The following is a 22,009-nucleotide window of genomic DNA, read 5'->3' as shown; positions in this document are numbered from 1 at the left end:
TTTATATAAGTTTAGTGAAGTGAAAAATTGGATGCTCGTCTACACATTATTTTCTTTTTTAGTTGCTCCTTGGTACTTAGGAAAGGCTCTACTTGTTATTTTTATTAAAAAAACAAGCTTAGTTTTGCTAAGAGTATATTAGAAAAGTTCAACTCACAGTGGTTTAGGGAGTGATTTGACTTTTGTAGGGCTACAAAATGCTTAGGGGCTTAAAGAGAGAATCTTCCCTGCAAATACTATTTCTCAGTTCTATGAACGGTTGGTGCTCACTAGACAGGCACAAAACTGGCCAACGGTGATGCATCTTCTTTATTAGAATTTTTCTTGAATCTGTCATATTTCCAATCACCAAAATCTAATAAAACGGAACCACACAGGGACTCAAAACAATGACATTATTTATCAAAATAAATTTAATAAAAGTATTCAAAGACCATCTCAATATTTAGCTGCCTTCAAGACAGTTTTTGGCACTCACAATGGCTACTATAGTTTTCTACACAACAGCACTCATTCTATTTCACACACCATTGAGCAATTCAAACAGACCTTTGCAGTTTCAACACTACGTGAGACAACAGTACTGATGATCTGTACTCCTAAAGAACTTCAATACTTTACATACAGTAAACATTTTAATGTTGCGACTAAAACACTAAAACTAAAACCACTATGTGGTAACACAGAATGATTTAGGGAAAGATGCACAGCCAGCAAGCTAAGGCCACATAATCCCAGATCTATTGATTTTGAATGTTTTTGGACCAATAGTGCTACACCATGTCTTCATCTCACACTCCTGCTTTTCTGGTGACATATACCACGTTCAGTTACTATCCCTCTCTATACTCTTCACACAGCACAGGAAGCTGCTCAGATACCAGTAACCTATACTGTCTGCCTGGTTCACTATCCAACTTTGAATCAATAGTTCTGAGTGATGTTTCCTATACACTCAGGCTGAATTCAAGGTCAGTCTTTTTGGCAGGTCCTAGCCTTTCCCCTTAGGAAAAAAGATGAAATGTCCTCCGTTTCTGGATTCCTCCTTTCATCTCATGTAGCATGGGGCTCTGTGTTGATCTGTGGTTTTTTACACAAGTCCTGGTAGAATTCTGATTCCAAGAAACGGGGATAGGAGTTGTTCTCCATCAGACTGTAGACCCTTTTCTGGGCAGTTGTAAAGCAGCCACTTGTAGCTTCTTGTATATTTTGGGCAATCAGAGTTTTGGTCTGAAAGTCTATGTTTATCTGAAATAAGATCATAAACAAAAAAGTGGTTTATTTGGTATTCAGATTTAGAAACTGAAATTTTATATTTGAAAATAAAAATTCAGTAGATGATTAGTCTCACCAGCCAAGTTTATAGAAACTTAATTAAAAATTAGGATAGTGAGGGAAGGGCCTTTTTTACAGCCCTTAATTTAATGCTTACAGTTCTTCTGTTTTATTTTGGTGCTAGATTTTGCTGAAATAAACTTTTCTTCTTACCTCTTTTGGAGCTTCCTTTTCTATGAAGTCAGTATATATTTTCCTTGCTTTTGAGGACAGTTTTTGGGGTGATTTCGTTTTTTTGAAGTCTTCACAAGCCAACCAGAATTCAATATTTTCTTCACAGAACTCAGATTTTAAAAAGGCCCTGAATGCAGCAAGTCCATCTGAAGAAGAAAATAACATAGAGCATGAAGGACTGAGTGATCAAATAATCCCTTGTATTTGTCTAGTATTAGGATTAGCAATTTTCTAGATTGCACTTAAACTTATACTCAGAATATAAGTTTTTAAAGTCTAAGATGCGAGAAGACAAAATATACTCAACATCAGCACTCTGCTATACAATCATACTTAACTTTGCTTTTGATACAAAAATAAATATAGGACAGCCATAAATTCTCTGGTAACTAGGGCTCATGTAATGGAAACACTGATGCAACCTTAACTATGGGTGACTGTCATTTTAGTTTTTAGGCTAATTTTTCTGGCCCACCTAGAGCAAATACCACATGCTTTTCCATAACTAAATGCTGAGAAATAAAGGAGACAAAAACAGCCTTTATGCTATAGCATGTGGAAAGTGAAATTTCCCTCTGCAAGCACGTCATTTTTGGTCCTTATACAACCTCTCTAGGCTCTTGGATATCGCAGTGAATTGAATTCAAGAGGTTAACTTACATTTACTGGCTAGCAATTCATCAAAGGCTTCTGACCACAGCAGTGCTTCCTCAGGAGAAGGCCTGCAAGAGAAGGTCCGCCCATTAGCTTGTGCATGTCAGACTTCCCCTTCCAGTTTAGTAGCAGGGTATTCATATTTGCAAGTGCAAGAGTCCTAACTTACTTGATGAAAGTCTGCTGTTTGTTTTTCTTGCTGGTTTTGAGCTTCGCAGGAGTAGAGGAGTTTTGCAAAAAGTAGCTCAAACGGGTTTTCCAATCTTTTAGGCTAAAAACAAAAGAGGAAAAAAGAAACTCAATAAGTGGCAATGCTTGAATATGCTATTATAGCTGAAGGGATTTTTACTGAGTAAAGTAACTCAGTAGCTACAAACAAATCAAACATGACAAACCAAGACTCAAGTCACACTCTTACCCACTTAGTATTTAAACCGCCATAGATTATGAAATTGAACACAATTTCATTCATTCGCCAGAATATAACTAGCTTTATAATTAAGGATAGGGCTACCTAAAATCGCTATGACATTTTAATAAATTTAGCTTGCATAAATTTAGTTTGCAGATATGGGCAGATGCTATGTTAGGTCCACAAAAGGCAGCAGTTTCTCTGCAAGGTTAATCACACTTCAGCGGTACTTTTCATGTACCGCTGAAACTGCTGTCAACCAGTTCATACTCTTTCCCTTTCTGCCCTTAGAGCCCGCGGAGGGCGCGTACAAAGAGGTGTGCGCGATTGATTCCCCCACCAGCGCCCCCTTCTCCCCACCCACAACGCTCCTGCAAGCAGATACTGCAGAACAATTGCTTATTTCACCGCCGTGACTAGGTGAGATGTGCTCTACGACATAAAACGTGCATGCATAAGGCATATACTCAGAATCAGTCAAAACGTCTCCATCCAGCATTTGTGTAAACTGATCAGAACTCACAATGCAACATAGGAATGCTGGGGACGTGCGCGTTTCAGCTCCAGGCTTCTGATGCCATTTTATTAATTTTTTATTAGCATATATTTCTGATACATATCGAATATATTCATCATGGAGCATTGGTACGTACACAGCATTTTGATCCTTCTTACTTCCCCTTTCCGTCCCTCCCTCCCGTCTCAATGCAGAACAAAAAGCCAACCAGCATTCTCTTGGCACATCTACCACCGTCCTCACGTCAAGATTTCACAGTTCCTAAATTCTACCTTCCCTCACAAAACAAGAACACACCACAGATTTAACCTTACTTAATAAATTAACCTTTTCCTGCAGGCTACGATTTTTGTTAAGGTCAAAGCTAAGACCCGAGGTTTATTCAGAGAATAAGCTGGTCGGGAACGCGCAGGGGTTCTCAATGCTCTCAGAATAGAGAAAAAAGCCATACTCACAGCGTCCGTTTCATCTTCTGCCGCTTTTCCTCATTCTTGGGGCCGCTGCCTGCGCTCTTGTCCATGGGTACGCAGTCGTGCTGGACGGCCAAGAACATAGCACTCTGCATCACCGTCTCGGGCCGCCGAAGTCTGGGCAGCCGCGAGCGCCTCCAGATTTAAAACAGGCTGCGGCGCGCGGGCGGGGCTACACGGCGCTGGCCCCGCCCCCGAGGCGTGAGGATTGGTGGGCTGCAGCGGGCAGGGCGGGGCCGGCTACGACCCGACAGTCACGCCGCCGAGGAAGCGTCTCGAAGTGGGGGTGGTGCTGACGTACGCGGCGCCGGCGTCGTGCGCACGCAGGCGGGACTGGCGGCGGCCGGCTGGAGCGCTGTGGGAGCTGCAAGAGGCTCCTCGGTGTGAGCGACGCCCGCGACCTCTGCCGGGACTTGGCGGCGGGAGCTGGCTGCACGCCTAGCCTGCAGCAGAGGGCGGAAGGCCTGCGGCAAAAGGTCGCTCCTTGGTCCAGTCAGGGCCCGCGGCCCTATTTTGAATGTGGGGGGGGGAAGGGGGGCTTTTTACTTTTCTTCAGCTCTCTTTTTCCCCTTTGAGAACGTGCCCTTTCTTCCCGCGCCCCATTCTTGTTCACACGGTCAGGTTGTAAATACTCTAGGCCACCTGCCCCGTCAGCGCCTCAGGGAGACCCTGGCTTTGCTGGCACCTGGCGGCGGCTCCCTGGAAATGGGGAAACAAAACAAAGACACCGGAAGGGTTGACTACCAGGTGCGGGCGGAGCGACCTGCTCTGCAGCTCGCCCGGGAGTCTTGGAATACTTTGGGGGATGGACGTTAGTCAGGGAGGAAACGATTTTGTCGGAGGACGCGACTACTTAATGGGGTTTGCATTTTTGAGCGCCACTGGGGTCACGTGGCTGGATCCCTCTGTGAGGTTGAAAAGGATTGTTCCTCAGGAACCCTTGGCAGCAGCTCCTGCCAAAGCAATCATAAATCTTTTGTGATAAGTGATGGAGACACAAAGATTCTGCAGCTGTAATGCACCAGAATTCTGGTGCAGAGGAGTCAGGATTTCCTCTGAGTCATTGGTCGGCTTGGAATTTATCAGAACATTCAACTGACAGAAAGGATGTGTTAGAAGGCTGGGGTGAGGTGGGAGGGTAGGGAGGGGTTAACAGTTTTGCTGAATTAGCTTCATCAGTGTATTCTTCAGAAACCACCTCTCAGGACACGTTTGCAGCCTTTAAAATGATTGGTAGGGATAAACAGATAATTCACAAAGACCCCACTTTGGATAACATTATCAGAACAAGGGAATACTGAAGTGCTTTTCCCATTAAGCCTCTAGGTTGTAAAATGAATAGCAAGGTTTAGGTTAGGCTACACATTCTCTCCCGGATTTGCATTAGATTAAAAGCAAATTGGAGGTGTTCATAAACCAGTCAGCTTCTTCTGAGCTGCCAGTAGTTAGTTGTAGCATAGAGTTTAACTTGGAGAGCAAAATCTGAAGTTATTTCTCAAAAGAACAGTTATGGTCTTCCTATGTATGATTTTGTAGTGATTCAGTACTTACTAAATATGTGTGATATACGGATGTACTTGTCACATTAAATGTGTAATAGGAAGACATATTTGTCTTTTTCACTATTAAAAACCAAAATACATTTTTCACTTTACAATCTTGGATATTAAAATGTAGACATTGAAGTTCAGTGGCAGGCCAGGTATTCTAAAAAAGGGTAAAGAGGGAAAAACCAGCATAGGGGGAAGTGGGGCAGAAAGGAAGAAGGGGGCATCTGGACTTGTGTCTGTTGAGTCTGTAAGTCAGTGCTTAAGCAATAAGTACTGAATAACTTGAGACAGTCACTTCACACTTGAGCCCCAGTTTCTCATCTGTAATAAGAGTAATGTGTCTTTCTTATCAGCTTCATAGAATGTTATTTAAATCTTAAATTCTAGAGTCCTATACAAATTTGTTAACTTGCATTTAATATGAAAAATGTCTCAAAAGCATGGCTTTTCAACATTGGAAATGAGTCACTGAGTTAATTAGGTAATAAATGTGTAAATTCTATTAAGATAATGTTGCAGGTTTGTAGAGTGTCAAGTTCATGGTAGATATTTAATAAATTGGTTTGAGTAATAAATGAATAAGGAAAATAAACTAAGTCACATTTAAATTCTTCAGAGCTCTCTCTCCAAGCTAAAGAAGTTCAGTCACTTCTCACTATTAGCAAAAGTGAGTATACATGTATCCATGGAAGCAACTGGTTTAAATACAGACCATTTCAGATGGTTTTTGTATTTTGTGTATTTTCTTTTTTCCCAAAACGCAGACTGAGGACTGATGGTAAGGCCCTCAAGTTTTCCTCTGAAAAGTATGTGGTTGGTTACTAAATGTGAATGTAAATAATTTTAACATTTTTGTATCTGTGGGTAATTGTAAGAGTTAGGGTAATACCTACTGCAGACTAAAACCTTTTCCTTAAAAGGTTGCCATGTTTATGTCTTTTCAAAGCTAGGCTGACATATATTGGAAGTGAAAGCTACAATTTTTGATGACTTCCCTTTGGGGTTTTTGTTGCAGTTTGGCTTTTAGGTAAACAGAATTGCTTAACATTATGATAACACATATTTTCCATTCTATGGTGGAGGAAGAAACAGTGTTGTGGGTTGTCAAGAGTTGCCCAGCAAAACCACAGTTTGAGAATGGTTGAAACTAACCATACATTTTCCATGTTGGATCTACCTTGCCCTCTACTGGAGAGGCTGAACACTGGGTGAAGGAGGTTCTCAGGGTGGGTCTTGAACTTTTTGTAATAATTAAAAAGTTTAAATTACAAAAGTCAAATACAAGTTTCTAACAATACACAGGAAATATTACAAAGAGTAAAAGTTTACCTTGCCACATTTCTCCATCAATTGTTATAAAGTAAAAGTTTTTATGTACACTGATTCATAGGCTTTAGAAGTTTAGGAACCATGACATGGACTTTTCAAAATAAAAAAGTATCATTCTGTGTTTTACTTTTTTCAGTTAGAAATACACTTTAGTTCTTAAATTTGTAAGAACTATAACTTTTTAATATATTACTAATATATTTTAAGGATATGTGACAGCTGTTTTCCTTTTTTCCACTCTATTCCATCAGATTGATTTTGCAAGATTTTATACCTATTACCTTTATTTGTAATGTACTTAAAATTATAAATTTCTTAGAATATAATTTTCATTCTAATATGAGATTAATACTTAAAAATCAAGAAAATATTTTTTATTGGGAATGAATTAAGATTTTAAACTAATACTTGTGTGTATTACAAAAGAATTGATACTTTAACCAATGCTTTTAATAATACTATTTAGTAGATGCCTACATGGTTCCACCTTAATTTTATCCATGGTGTAGTGGATATTGTAATTCAAATGCAAGCAGAGTTTACTTAGATTTAATAGCTGCTTTAATGAAACATTGAGATTCTCTTATGATCCAATAATAGGCACTTAGGGAGTTTGTTTTTCCTGACTGAAAACACTAACATAGTGCATATGTAAGTGTGTCTAAAATGTTTCCTGAGCTTTATGTTCAAAACTGTTAAGTGTGAGGTTTAAGTTAGGGTAGAAATAAGAGTTAGGGTTGTTTCCTTTTGCTGCTCTCTGAGTATGAAATATTAGGAAAGAGAAGGTGATTATACTTTCTTACAAAATATTAGCTGCATAGGTAACATATTGTTACAAAGTGTTCATGTGATGTTAGGAATCTTTCTTAGCATTTCTTCTAACTGGGATTTTAGTTCTGTCTGTAGTAATGGAAGGATTTTAATTCTATCTGCAGTAACTGAAATATCAAAGTGTTCCACTGGGTATTTTTTTGAAACTTTTGGATAGAAAGTGAATTAGATGCAAATTTTCAAGTGTTTGTATATCATCAATCACTGAGAGTGTTTTTTCATGTGTGAAGAAAGGCGATTTTTCATCTGGGTGATAAAAAATTCATTTGTACTCCCCTCAGTACCCTGAACATCAATACTTCCCTATATAGAGTCTTAATCTATCTTAGACATTGGACAGTAGTGATCTTGAGCCCTGTGAGTATTCACTCCCAAACACATTTTTGAAATAAATTCCAAAATCTCTTCAGAAATACTAGGGAAAAAAAGACTGCTTTGATGCCAGGTGGCCATGACATATTACCATGTTATAAATATTCAAGTTTCAATGCTGAGCTAATGTCACTAGTTCTCCTAAAACTTCTAAGCTTCTAAAGACAAAATAGTTTTTCATTTCTTTTCATAATATACTTTTAAAAGAGCAGATTGTTGAGATGGGTTGCCTATAAATGGGACACTTGCCTTTGTTCTTGCTTGCTGCTCTATTTTAGTTACGACCTCAGGCAAATTGCTTTACTTTTTTTGTGCCCAGGTTTCTTATTTTTAGGATAGAAATAATGCTCATGCCTATCCTTTGCAAACAGGGTATTAGAAAAAGTTCTTGGGATGCCCTTCGCAGCTTGGTTGACTATAGTACCTAGTGTACAAAGCTGGACATTAGAAAACCCTTGCAGTAAGACTATTCCATTCTAGGTGATTTTTTTGCTTATTTTGTTGGCCTCTCCCCTCCCCCTGCTAAAAAAAAAAGAGGAAAAAAATAATATCTCTAGAGTAGTATGTTCCTCTTTACATGGAAAGGTTGAATCAAAAGAAGTCCTGAGTATGTCACAGTTTAAGGAGCACCAGGATATGTCTGCTTCTGTGTAGGTATATTAGGGATGTAAAAGGCCTGGTAGAGGTTTTGCTTTTGTGTTTCTGATGCAGGGATTGCAGATGATCTATACCCAACAATGGCCACTAGTAGCAGGCCATTATAGCTGGATACTTATTTTCTTTTAGGGGATCTATTCACTCATCGTATTACCTGGTGGTCCTTCAGTGTCCTAAATGCACTATTGGTTACATTAGTGGTACAAGACTACTTAAAGTTTTATTTTTTATTTTATTTTTTTGCAGAACCGGGGATTAAACTCAGGCTCTTGTGCTTGCCAGGCAAGTACTTAACTCTACTTAGCTATCTCCCCAGCCCCTAAAGTTTTATTTTTAAAAGCAAATTTAGGTTCACAGAAAATTTGTGAGGAAGGCCCAGAATTATCTCCTGTTTTCTGCCTTCACACACGTAACTTTCCATTTCAATATCACCAGAGTGATGTATTTGTTATATTGTAGTAGTACTGTACATCATTTGACATATCATTATTACCCAGCATCCATAGTTGAAATTAGATTTTACTCTTGGTGCTATAATGCTATAAATTTAAACAAATGGTAAATATGGATCTACCATTATGATGTCATGCAGAATACTTTCACTGTCCTAAAAATCCTCTTTTATTCATTGTTTCCTCCTCCATAACCTTTGACAGCTATGATCTCTGCTGTTTCAGTAGTGTTCCTTTTCCATGTCATATAGTTGTAGAGTATGTAGCCTTTTTACATTGACTTCTTAAACTTAGTCATATGCATTTTTTTTTTTTTTTCTTTTTTTGTGGAACCAGAGATTGAACTCAGGCCCTTGCACTTGCCAGGGAAGTGCTTATTCCACTGAGCCATATTCCGCTGTGCCACCTCCCCAGCCCCAGTCATATACATTTAAATTGCCTTCATATCTTTCTATGGCTTGATAGCACACATTGTCTGAAGGTCACACAGTGTCTTAGTTCCTTTCTTGTCACGCAGGCACAATCTCTGACATCTGCAACTTAAAGGAGAAAAGGTCTATCTTAGCTTGTAGCTTACAGAGATCTTTATTTATAGTTTGCAGGCTCCAAGAGAGGCATGACAGAAGAGAGTTGCTTATGACATGGTGGCAGTAAAGCAGAGTGAAAGGAGTAGGGAAGAGATAAACTCATTCTGACCACGCCTCGAGTGACGCACCTCTTATAATCAGATTCCACCTCTGAACAGCAAGTCAACTAACTATACACTCATCAGTGGGCTAATCCATTGATGATTATCACAGTGATCCAGTCACCTTTCCACAGCTCCACCTGTGAGCCAAGGACCCTTTGTGGGGACATCTAGATATAAACTGTAGCACAAAATTTATCCATTCACCTCCAGAGATGTTGTGATTGCTTACAAATTTTAGCATTCATGAATTAAACTGCTACAAACATCTGTGTTCAAGAATTTGTGTGGATATCTTTTCTTCACCCTTGGATAAATATCAAAGAGTATTATTGTTCAATTATAGGCAAAGACCATGTTTATTTTTTAAGGAAACCACCATCCTGTCTTTTGTACCATACTCTATTCCTATTAGCGGTAAATTAGAGTTCCTGTTGTTCCACGTCCTCACCAGCATTTAGTGCTGTCAGTGTTCTGAATTTCATTTATTCTAATATGTATGCAGTGATACCAGTGCTAGTGGACTGTGGAGTTACGACCAGCTTCATATACGGGTTATGATTGAAATGTTAGGTTTGGCTTAGGACCAAAGTCTTGAGTGAACCTGAATGCTGGTTTCATGTGTGGTTGTAAACATAGGCTTACAATGCCAGGAAAACATATGTAGTCATATGTAAGTATCAGTCTGAGCCCAGATGCACACATTTGTGACATAGTTTTGGTGTGTGCTTTATATAATTGCTATGATGACTGTTATCAAAATGCCCCCCCCCCCCTGCAAGCTAAGAAAGGGAAGCTAAGAAAGGGCAGGTAAGGAAAGCAATTGCAATCGAAGAAGAAAATTGTGCAGAAATATGAGAGTGACATTTGTGTGACTGATATTGCTAATAGGAACAGTATGTCAAAATCTACCATCTCAACAATCTTACAGAGAAAATAATTTTGTAAAGAAACTGGTGTCACTAAAGGTATTCTTTAAATTAGTAAATCATAATCAATAGTGTTAGATAAGGTAGAAAGGCTCTTAGTGTGGGTAAATGAAAGGTAGGTGGTAGGCTATAGCCTGAGTCTAAAATTCTGGAAAAGCTTGGGTTATAAATGTTAGTCTGGTAAAGAATAATCCAATGTGTGATAATGGTGATATATTTTATGCCAGTAACCGATTGCTTCACAATTTTGAAGTGAGAACTGGGTTTATAGCTTAACTTGTAATGGTAAATCAACCAGTGATGATAAAAGGGCTGTTGAAAATTATACCACTTCAAGACGATGACACACAAAAATAACTTTGCCCTCATCAAGTTTTTAACTGTGATGAAACTCATTTTCTGGAAGAAGATACCCAAGAGAACATACATTACTCAGGAAGAGAAGAAGATGCCAGGCCATAAGCCTATGAAGGATAGGCTAACCTTATTGCTGTGCACCCATGTGGTGACTTTAAAATAAAACCTCTCTTGCTTGAGCACTCTGAAACATCTAGAGTGTTTAGAAAACATCAAGTCAAGAAAAATAGGCTAGGAATCATGTGGAGATTTAACACAGAAGACTGGACAACAGGCTTTTTCTTGAGCGGATCAGGGAGACTTTTTGTCCTACTGTTAAGAAATAACTACCACTCAAGTCTCTCTTCATCATGGATAATGTTCCTGCTTATCCATGAGATTTGGAAGAAGAGTTAGTTGAAGAATTACCATGGTTCTCAGTCAAGTTCCTCCCCACGTAATACAACTCCTCTACTGCAGCCTATGATTTTTTTTTTTTTCGGAACTGGGGATTGAACTCAGGCCCTTCCGCTTGCCAGGCAAGCTCTACTGAGCCATCTCCATGCAGCCTATGGAACAGCAGGTTATAGCTAACTTTAAGAAGCTATATACCAAAGAACAGTTCCTGAAGTGCTTCCAGGTAGCCTCAGGTACAGATTGAACCCTTAAAGAGTTCTGGAAGGAACATTACAACATCCTTTGCTTGGTGGGGTTAATTGAGAAATCCTGGGTCAATATCCTGTGAAGGCAATTTTATAGTTTTCTGAAATGAGAATTTCTCATTCTCTGAAAGATGGGATTTTTCATCTGAAACATCTTTTCAATGACTCTAGACTTGTTCTTCATTGTCCTGATATGTTTTGAAAGCTATTTTATTTGTAGCTACTTAAAATTGGTTGTGCTTTGATGCATCTTCTAAAGATTGAGTATTTCTTGTAATGTCAAGCTCAACTTGTTCTAAATGTTTAGATTTTCTTTGCTAAATCTTTTTCTAAAAGTATGTGCTTCAAGCTCACTCAAAAAGAGCTGGAGAGTTCTCATTCATTACTAATGGACTCTAGTTTTTCTATTTCTGAGAGTTTGTCCTTGAGTCTGACTTCCATTAAAGTTGATTCAAGGCCTTTACATTATTTTTTAATGAGGTTAAGCATTTCAATACTTTGATGAATTTCTTCTAGAAAGCCAAAAACTTCAGTGTTTAGTCTTGCAACTAAACCTTACTTGCATAAAATGGACTTTAAATTATTTTTAAAAACAAGTATAAATGATGCCATGTCCCTCAGCAATCTGTGGGATCTGACTCTTGGTTTAGGATCCTCTGGCATTGTTATCACTGGCTGGCACAGTGTCTCTGGAACCTGTGCAACACAGTGTGTCACAGGCTAAGGCAAACCTTGCATGATTGCTTAGGCTACTATGAGTCAGTTCAGGGTGTCAGGATTTTGATGTCCACACCATGAAAGAAAACCAATAAATATTCTCTTGGAACTAAATGAAGGCCTGGTAACTATGGTCCTCAGTGGAGGTAAGGAAATGGGTTCAAAAACTACATTTTATTGACTAATGTTTCTCATAAAATGTTTTATTTTATGATCCTGGATATTCTTTTACCTACAAAACACAGACAAGCTCTTATTCTCAAGAGTGTCTTCATATCTGGCTAACTATGAATATACATGGGGAGGGGTGTGGACAAGTAGGGATTATAAAGGACTCTACAAAAAGTTCTAGGTTACTTTATCAGTTTCATCTTTTAAAAAACAGGCAAGAAATAAGTGTAATTTAAAAAATATTTTGTATCAAGAATGTATAACCAGCCACATTTAGCCAAAAAAACTTAATTTCTCAGCTATGTTTTTATAGGTAAAATATTTGCTGATTCAAATATCATTCTGGGTACTCAGAATGATACCCTTTGATGCGTTAAATACTAGATCAGCTTCCCTGAGGCTTACTTATCAATTTACTCTTGTTGACAATAATTCTGTAGGTTGGCTGGGGAACCACTGGTTTTCTCTAGGTTGGGTGACTCATCTTGGTAGAGACCAGAGGTTGGCCAATCTGGGCTGGGCTAGGCTGGGTGGTTTCATTGCTATAGATCTTGGCAGGGGTTTCTGATGTATTTATAGGTCAGCTGATTCAGGTTGGGATATCTTTATGCTTTACTGTGCTCCACATATTTCTCATTCTTATCCTGTAACTGTGGGAAAGCCTGACCCTTTCTTCCTATGGTAATGGCAGTTGTACAAGAAAGATATTGGAAGAACAGTTATTTACATTTTCAGAAGTTCACCCTAAATATGACATATCAGCATCTTATTTTTCATTTTTATCAGGGAGATTCTATATTTTCTGGTCTTCAGATAAAGAGCAAGAGTTGATATAGTCACCCATTTCTTCTATTTGTGTGGCTCACTTTATCAACTCCTGCAAAGAAAAGTTGACGTACATGTGCTGACACGCATGAAATCCTGGGAAAATCGACCCAGAGATTGCTAAATACATGTATTCAAATTACTGCACTTTAGTGACAAGTGAGGAAAACTCTCTGTAGCGTACACTGTTCAGTGGGTTAGGTGTCCAAGATGCTGATGCAGCAGGTTGTAGTACTGGCTAATTACAGATTCCAGGCAAATCATTCTTATCAGTAAACTATCTTTCTCTGCAAAGAGGAAGAAGTACATAAATAAATATCGTATACTGAATCTGTTGGGCCCCAACCTGGTATGAATAATTTATTTTCAGATTTGACAGGACTAAGATACTTTATTCAGTGTGTGTGTGTGTGTGTGTGTGTGTGTGTATGTGTGTGACTTGTAGAGTTTTCTTGGAAATGCAAATCAACATTGATGCTGCCAAGGAAGCAAGAACTGGTGTACCAAGTCATTCTTCCTGCTACAGTACCAAAAGATGATAAACTAATTTTTCTTCTGATATGCCAACAGCATGTAGGCAGTTAAGAATTTTAGTCAACTTGAGTATTTTTCTTCTGTTTTCATTTTTAGGGTGGATAGACATGAGCTGTTTTGCCCTTTAGGAAATAAGGTGTATTTTTTGCCATATGTACTTCCTTAGTGTGCTGCTTTTAAGAGTATGGGGAGGGGAGAAGTATGGTGGAGATCAAATCCAGGGCCTATTGCATGCAATCTATTACTGAGATGTATTCTACCCTGAAGATTGCATTTTGATTTGAAAGACAGAAGGACTAGATTAGCTACCATCAGGGAAAGTGTGTTTGTGAGTAGGTATGTGTTGGAGGATGGTAGGAAGGAGGATAAGTGAGAATAGCTAAGAAATCAAAAGCTTGGCTTAGCTGATGATCAGAAGAACTCTCTTGATAAATCTCTCAGATCTAAGCCAAGGAATCTTTGTAGGGATATTGAATTTGCTTTCTGTTTGAAGAATGTTTTATCTTGAGCTTCTTTTGCATCTATTCACTTGTCCCATAGATATAGATGTTCCTTACAGGTCATCCCTGTTTTGCACATTCATACTATATATCCAATTTTGTAAATTCAGTTGTTTTCTGTAAGCTGATTTATCTCTATGCTTATCTCTTTTTCATTTCAAACCCCTACGTAAGAGTAGCTAATTATCTTAGATTGATTCAGTTAGATGCCTTGAAGTCAATTTAAATTAACTTATTATCCACAGTGTTTCTAAAACATCTTTGATTCTAAACTTATTTCTCTGTCTTTGTTTTCTGTTGCAGTGAATGGTTGCCACTATCTACTCAGTTGCCTGAGACAAAATATTTGAATCTACCCTCTTTCAATTCTAAATTGAATCTATATGCTTATTCATTTTACTTCTTAAATATAAAATTCTCTAATTCTACTGTCGTGATTTTCTCTCCACTTCTTTCATAAATTGCTTCAAGAATTCTAATCTCTCATATTCTAATCTGTTTCTCTAATGAATGATTTGTTTTTACAGCCAGCATGATTTTGCTAAAACAACCATCATTGTTTCATGCTTAAAACTACTCATTGTATTTTATTACCCTCTGAGACTGAGGCAGGAAGATCACAAATTTAATGTCACGCTGGGCAGTTTAGAATGACTGTGTCTCAATATAAAAGGGTTAACTCAAGGCTTTGGGTTAAATCTCTAGTACTAGTAAACCAAAAAGATAATATATTCCAAATTCCCTATTTTTTTTTTCTTTTTCATGTATTTGGTACAGGGTCTACAGGGTCTACATAGATCAGACTTGTAGTGATTCTCCTATTTTCAGCCTTGCAAGCGCTGGGATTACAGGCGTGTGCCACTACAACCAGTCTCAGAATATTCTTTTTTTTCTTTTCTTTTTTTTTTTGGCTGGCTCAGGCTGCCTTAAGGGCAGGTCTGGTGCAGCATGTGGTGCTGAGGATTGAACCTCAGTCCCTTGCCCCTGACTGATTTTGCTCAAGAAGGCGCTTTAGATGACCGAGCTAACCTGCCGGCCCTCATAACCTCCTTAACTTTTTTTTTAAAAAATACATTCCTTGCTTTGAATTGCATGGTCTTTTCTATTTATGGCTTCTGAATGCCTTTCCAGTTTTATCTTTTATTGTTCTCCATAGTAATATTTTATTGAAGTTTGAAAGTTGCTTTTATAAGCCATGCTACCTCTTTTCCTGATCGTTTTTTGCTCATGCTTTTCTTTCTATTTGAACCTTTCTCCCATTTTTTTCCTGCTTTTTACCTATCATCTATGTTATTCATCCTTCTTCAATGTTGCTTACATAAATTTTCTTTCATGGATACTACATACAAACTTTTCTTCCCTCCAGTACAAATCTGGTTAAAGTGCACTCCTAAATGTTCTTACAGTACCTATCAGTTACAACAGTGAACTGTAATTGCCTGGTTGCTTATAGATACCTTTGATCAGACTGTTAGTTATTTTACTCTTAGATCTTCGTATATAAAGGGTGCTTAGTGTTTTCCAAAGGACTGGATAAACAGAAGTCTGAGTGAATGAATGAATAATTATTGCTGCAGGTACTCTGCCAACTGGATCAGTGTGACTTGAATCAAAAGGTTCTTATGCTCATGGAATGTATATACTGGTATTTAATCTATTTGTAATTTATGAAAATACTCATTTTTTGTTACAAAAATATAATTCTTGTCTGCTGTGAATAGAACATTACTTGTTTATAAGACTACTTAAGGGGAAAATTAGCAAGGCAGTGATATACATGATATTTAAACATTATGAACATGTGGATGGATAATCTCAGTATTTCTTTACTTGGGCTGGGGGGATAGCTTGGAGGTCTAAGTGCCTGCCTGACAAGCACGAGGACCTGGGTTCCATCTTTGGTATCGCATGCTGTACAGGCCCCAGAACCTGGGCATGCCGTGCCATAGAAACCAGGCCTGGTGGTGCATGCCTGTAATCCCAGAGCTGGGGAGGCTGAGACAGGAGGATCACTATAAGTCCAAGCTGTATAGTGAGACCCTGTACCAAATAAATAAATACATAAAAAGATTAAAAAACTAAAAAATTATTTTAGTAAGTATTGCCAACAAAAAAACAAATTCAAAGAATTATAAATATCACATGGTATATTTTGCTCCAATTTTTCTATTGTAATATACATTGAAACTATGTACCTTAGTTAGATAATGAAATTTTGTATAAAAGTAGCTTGTTTTGAGACTTCTGAGGAATTTTAATTTTAAACTATTACATAATAGACTTTTTGTTGTTTCTATCAGGCAAATGGACTGATACCTAGTATGTTACAGATTTCAGAGGACAGAACAGTCTCTAGTGACTTTAAGTGTTTCATAGTTATGGAAAAATAATTTCCTTTATATTTCACTACTTTTAAACTCTGAGTTTATGGTCTCATATAAGCAGAGTTGCATTATTTGGAATTTTTTTTAGCTCAAATTTATTTGACAAGTATGATGGTACATGCTTATTGTCCCAACATTCTGGCAGGCTGAAGCACAAGCAAGCCCCACCTGGGCAATTTAAGCTAATTTCTGAAAATCCTATCTCAAGATAGAAGATTAAAAAAAAATTGGTTTTGCAGCTCAGTATGAAGGCCCTGGGTTCAATTTCCGGTACCAATTTTAAATTAAAATTTATCATAGCAACTATAATGCATAAAATTACAGTTTAGATAGTATTTCAGGGTTCAAAAATGTGGGGTCAAATGGGAACTCCTTATTAAGAATTTGATCTGTTAGGCAGATGTAGCAGCACATGTCTGTAATCCTAGAATTCAGGAGGCTGAGGAAGAAGGATGATGGGTTAGGCCAGCCTGGACTCCTTGGAATTTGTATCACAAAACCAAAATCAACCAAAAAATGAGATTAAAGTCAGTTGTGTAGCACTTAAAAAGTAAGAATAAAAACCTTTAAGTTTTGCTTTAAAATAATGATCTGAGCTTGTGTACTTACCTCTCCTGTTTCTCTTTCCAACAGTCCACTGAAAGAACTAAAAGTGTAAAAAAAGAAAAGAGAAATGGTAGTATTGATATATAAGAAATCAATTCTCAAATATGTGAAACAGAAGGAACCAAACAGAAGCACAAACTTCTTGGAATTGAGTGTGCTGTGAGCAGGGAGCCTCTTCAGAGGTATGTACGTGGATGATTTTTTCTGAACTTACTGAAAACTTCCATTTTGGAGAAAGTTTTTAAAGTGTGCTTGAGGGCAGTAGGTGAACAACTATTTAAGAAGTTATAGTAGTAACCCACATAATATGTTTGCCTAGGTTGTACTTTACAAGTTCAGTGTGATAAGTGAATTTAATAGGTCAGAGGAAAAAATAAAAGCCAAATGCTATTTAGAAGTTGTTAAAAATTAGATATAAAGTATAAAAATTCACAGAATGTGGTTAAAGCCATATATAGAAAAACATTCAAGGCTTAAATTTTTAATATGGAAGGAATATTGAAGATAAATTAGTGAGTCGGTGCTTGTTATTTAATGGTTTTGGGGAGCACTGAGTTAAGGATTCTGAAGAGGAGTCCCTACTGACTGGGGAGCATAGCTAATAATGAGCAGCGACACCAAAGTATTTTTTAGATGTGTTATATACAGCCATTTGTGATCAGGTAATTCTTCCCTTGTCATTGAAAGTTCTCCCAGTCATCTTTTGAAGCAAATGTAAGCCTGATTCCTAAATCTCATGAAAAGAAGTCAAAATAGAAAACTAAGTGTAAATTTCAATTAGAAGACGTAGGTGCCTTAGACACTTTCATGTAGGTTCTATCACAAGTAGTTTCTATCATAAGTAGTCAGAGACATAGTGAAGTATAAAATTCTTGGCAGCTATGTTATAAAGAAATTTATGTTATGCAGAAATAAAAGAACTGTGGTGATTAATATCTGCGTAGCTCTGTCTATAACAGGACCAGTAGTTATGCAGTGAAATTCATATTTGTGGCAGTGTTGGTGACCTGTTATTACATAGACTGTGATATATTATTAGTAGCATTGAGAATGGAAGTCTGAGAAATAGCTTAAAGCTAAAGTAGAATGCCTAACACCTTATTTGTAATAAAATATTTTATCTCTTAATGTTTTAAATTAGTTTTCTGTATGCCTGTCTTATTTCCCTTTGGTTTCATTAGATATGAACTATATTTATTCACCTTTTTTTCCATCAGGATAATTTTTCCATAAAGCAGGTACTAAGCAAATATACACAGTTTGACTCTATCTATAGTGTTTCTATAGGATGCTGTATTTGGTTTGTCATCAATAGCACTCTTCATGGATACCCTGGTTATATCAGAGTCTCTAAAAGATTAATCTTGAAAGTTAAGCTAGTGAGATCCAGTCGCTAATACATTTCTTGGCACACATAAAGTACTCAATATATAATTGTTTTATAAAATAATGAATTAGTTATCAATGAAAAGCTTATAGATAATATTAGTAATTTATGAATTAAACCGAGACTCTTTAAATGCAACACTGTACTTTTGTTTATATATATGGAATGCAGTAAACTTAAGTAGTACTTCTGCCAACCTTGATATCTCTATCTTTAATATGAAATATGATTAAAATATGATTAAAATATATGAATGCTTAAATTTTAAAAATTTATTATAGTAAAAGATATATTGCCATTAATTTACCCCAAAATATTCACCATATCTTTGAACAAACTTATCCTGTCCTTGTTATTGCTCTGTGAAGCAGTTCTGAAGCTCTTATTTTTGTACAAGATATGTTAAAATATGGTGTATGCTACTGCCTTGTGCCATCCAACACAAAGATAAGCTCATGAAACATGACAGTGTGTCCTTATCTACCTTATTCATCAGATCTGGTACCATGTGACATCTGGCTGTTCCCCCAAATAAAAATGAATGGAAAGTAAACAAATCCAAACACATTTATTAGTATAGCACAAATTCATATATATTTTCTTCAACTTTGCTAAAATATATGTGTATTATACACATCACTGTTATATGTATGAATTTAAATAAGTATGAAGTAAATGTATGTATTTGTTTATAATTTTTCTGTTAAGTGTCATCTCAGTAAGACACTTAAATTTCTTGGAAAACTACGTAGAGAAACTAAGACAATGATATGCAAAAGGCCCCTTGCATAGTAAACTCACAAAATTGAGCATATAATGATAAATCATTGCTCTTCAGGATTTGAAATGTTAGCAACTTTACAGTTTCTTCTTTGAAATTGCTCTGGTTTAGGAACTTTTTTTTTTTTATCAATAAAGAAGTCTGGTGATGTTTAGAAAAATTTTATTTTGCTTAAAGTACCAATAGAATTTTCACAGGCTGGTAACTTGTACTAGAGGAGGGAAGACTGTTTATTATGGAGAATGCCATACTGTCATTGGACAGGGTCCCAGGAAGTTTTCCTGAAGACGAGAAGCATTTGTTGTCCTCTGTTCCCTAATGTGGTCTCTGTCTTAGTATTATCAATTGCTCCAAGAGATTCTTTGTATGTGGGTGGACAGAGTTTTTATATATATTCATAACTTCAGGGGACAAGCAGATATTCCTAGGCAAGTAAAATTGAGCTTACATTTCTTTTTGTTCTGTTTCTTTTCTTACCCTCTTTCCCTCTCCTCCTTTAGCTCTGTCTCCACCTTCCCTGACTCCTCTTCTTCTTCCCTCCTCCTTCCTATTCTTTTTTTCCTCCACTTCTTCTTCCTCTTTCTCCTAATTCCCTTTTCTCCTTTCCTTCTCCTCCTTCTGTTTTGAGGACAAAACCCAGGGCCTTAAATGTGCGAGGCAGGTACCTTACCATTGAGCTGAATCCCCAGTCCTTAAATTTTATTTTGTAAGTGAAAAGGTAATTGATAGGTGCTTAAGTATATTATTAAAAATGAAAATTCTTACATGTTTTCTAATCTTTTTTATTTTGGTGTTTTTAAACCCTCATCTTGTGGACATCACATAAAATGCTTTGTGAGAAAGGAAGAAAGAAGACTGGGTTGAGGATGTATCTCAGTGACAGTACTTGGATAGCATGCCTTAGCATAAATGAAGTCATAGATTTGACCCTTAACTCTTAAAAAAAATGGAGTAGGGGAGAAATGCTTTCTAAGTTATGGAGTGCTAATAGCACACTAATGTATTATAAAGGAGTTCAATTTTTAACATAAAGTTTGGAGAAAGCATCCTTCAGCATTTATTGAAAGAGACTGGGGTAGAAACTCAGTAAAACTGGAAAAAAAGGGCTCTCTCAGGTAGTGAGGGGAATGCTTCTTTTGTCACCATCTCCTGAGGAACAAATCTGGGTGTTTGCAATTTAACAAACAGATTCAGGTGATGTGTTTGATTGATTCAGGGTTGAGACATCTTCAAATTATCTCAGGTGATGTCATAATCACATGAAGCCTGAAAGGAGAGCCAGAAAACTCTGAGCAAGCCTGCGGTGTGCAGTATTAACAGCAGCGAGGGGATCAGGTGGGATTCCAGTCATTTGTTATGCGTGTGACTCAGCGCTTCTCTCTTTGCATCCCTTGTGGATTTCATCCTGTCCCATCATTAGTTACTTCTTTCTTCTCTGCTTACTTCTCTAATGGTTTCTGCTTATTGAAGCTTACTGTGTGTCAAGCAGAATCTCATTATTATGCTCATAGCAGCCTTTGAATAAGGAATGAAGTGTCTTTCTCAGATGAGTATTCATTATCCTCCTCCCCACATTGATGAAGAGGGATTCAAAAAGCCATCACAGTAGGAAAATATTCTTTGATGTATAAAAACCCAGCACATTTTCACTCAAAACTTTTTCCTCTCTTAATAGTGCTTTGGTGATTAAAACAATTCATATACTATGTAAACATAATAGTAAAATTTGCAAAAGATGCAAAATTTCATGAAATGGATATCAATAGGAAAACTATTGACTGATAAGGGCCTGGGATTGCTGTCATTTAACAATTAGAGAAGATAAATATAGAATCATGCTAAAAGAAAATGATTGTAGTAAAGTTTGGAATATTTTAAAATCTTGCATTAAAGTTCATATGTAAAAATATAGAATGTGAACTAAACTGTTATGCTACTATTTTGTTTTGTCCCTCTTACTGCCATGACTTCACACTTTGTTCATTCTACTATTTGTAAGAATATGTATGTATAATACCTTTAAAATCCTCAGTTTAGACTTCTATTTTGAAGATAAAATCCTAATCAAATATTTTTCTATCATTTGTATTCTTGCTATAATGCATATATTTTAGGGATTTTGTCTACTATCAATTACTAGTGTATTTTGGAGACAGGATCTCACTGTGTATTCTTGGTCCTCCTGCCTCAGCCCCTCAAATGCTGTGATTATACAAGTGTACCACCATGCTTCGCTATTATTCTTTTTTTTTCTTTAGTACTACCTTCTATGGTATTATTTTTTCAAGTATGTATGTGTAGTATGCAATGTTTACATTCCTTCTGGGGAGTTGGTACACATAGATAATACATCATAATTAATTTTATCATCCCCTTTTCCTTTCTCTCTTATCCATCTACTTAAAATTTTGTGGTTGGTAAGAGAACTGGGATAAAATATAGATGTATAAGTTCACATACTTTCTTGAGTAGTAAGTTAAACTGTCTCTGTTCCCTATTATTTCCCCTTTTATGTCCCAAATATAAATTCCTAGAAAGATGCCCTTAAATTGGAAAAAGCATTCCAGAACATTCTTATGCTGTTGACAGTCTCTATAAATAGTTGTCCTGGAGTCAAGCACAGAGCCATGGTTCTCCCAATTGATGTGAGTTTCATGCTAAGGTGATATAATGCATATCTGTTCACTCTCAAGCCTTCAATTTTTTTGCAAGATACTTTTGAGTGTGGCACTCATT

General features: G+C 37.0%; 1 protein-coding gene across 1 annotated transcript; it reads right to left on the bottom strand.

The window, feature by feature from the left end:
- Positions 1-982: 982 nt before the first annotated feature.
- Rgs2 (regulator of G protein signaling 2) lies at positions 983-3,690 on the bottom strand. The gene is made up of 5 exons (XM_004625296.3): positions 3,548-3,690; positions 2,333-2,434; positions 2,170-2,231; positions 1,489-1,655; positions 983-1,248 (listed from the first exon to the last, which is right to left on the bottom strand). Exons 1-5 carry the CDS (start codon positions 3,655-3,657, stop codon positions 1,054-1,056), a joined length of 636 nt encoding a protein of 211 aa, XP_004625353.1. The 5' UTR covers positions 3,658-3,690; the 3' UTR covers positions 983-1,053.
- Positions 3,691-22,009: the final 18,319 nt, after the last annotated feature.

Source organism: Octodon degus, unplaced genomic scaffold, assembly GCF_000260255.1.
Source record: "Octodon degus isolate 3935 unplaced genomic scaffold, OctDeg1.0 scaffold00009, whole genome shotgun sequence".
Taxonomy (NCBI): Eukaryota; Metazoa; Chordata; class Mammalia; order Rodentia; family Octodontidae; genus Octodon; species Octodon degus.
This window is presented reverse-complemented; position numbering and strand designations above follow the sequence as displayed.

Bases quoted from the DNA above. Each gene is read 5' to 3' on its own strand.
- Rgs2 (XM_004625296.3), bottom strand. From the start codon at position 3,657: ATGCAGAGTGCTATGTTCTTGGCCGTCCAGCACGACTGCGTACCCATG. The intron at 2,232-2,332 runs GTAAGTTAGGAC...CTTCTCTTGCAG, and splicing joins AAACAGCAGACTTTCATCAA to GCCTTCTCCTGAGGAAGCAC. The intron at 1,249-1,488 runs GTAAGAAGAAAA...ATCTTATTTCAG, and splicing joins AAAAGGAAGCTCCAAAAGAG to ATAAACATAGACTTTCAGAC.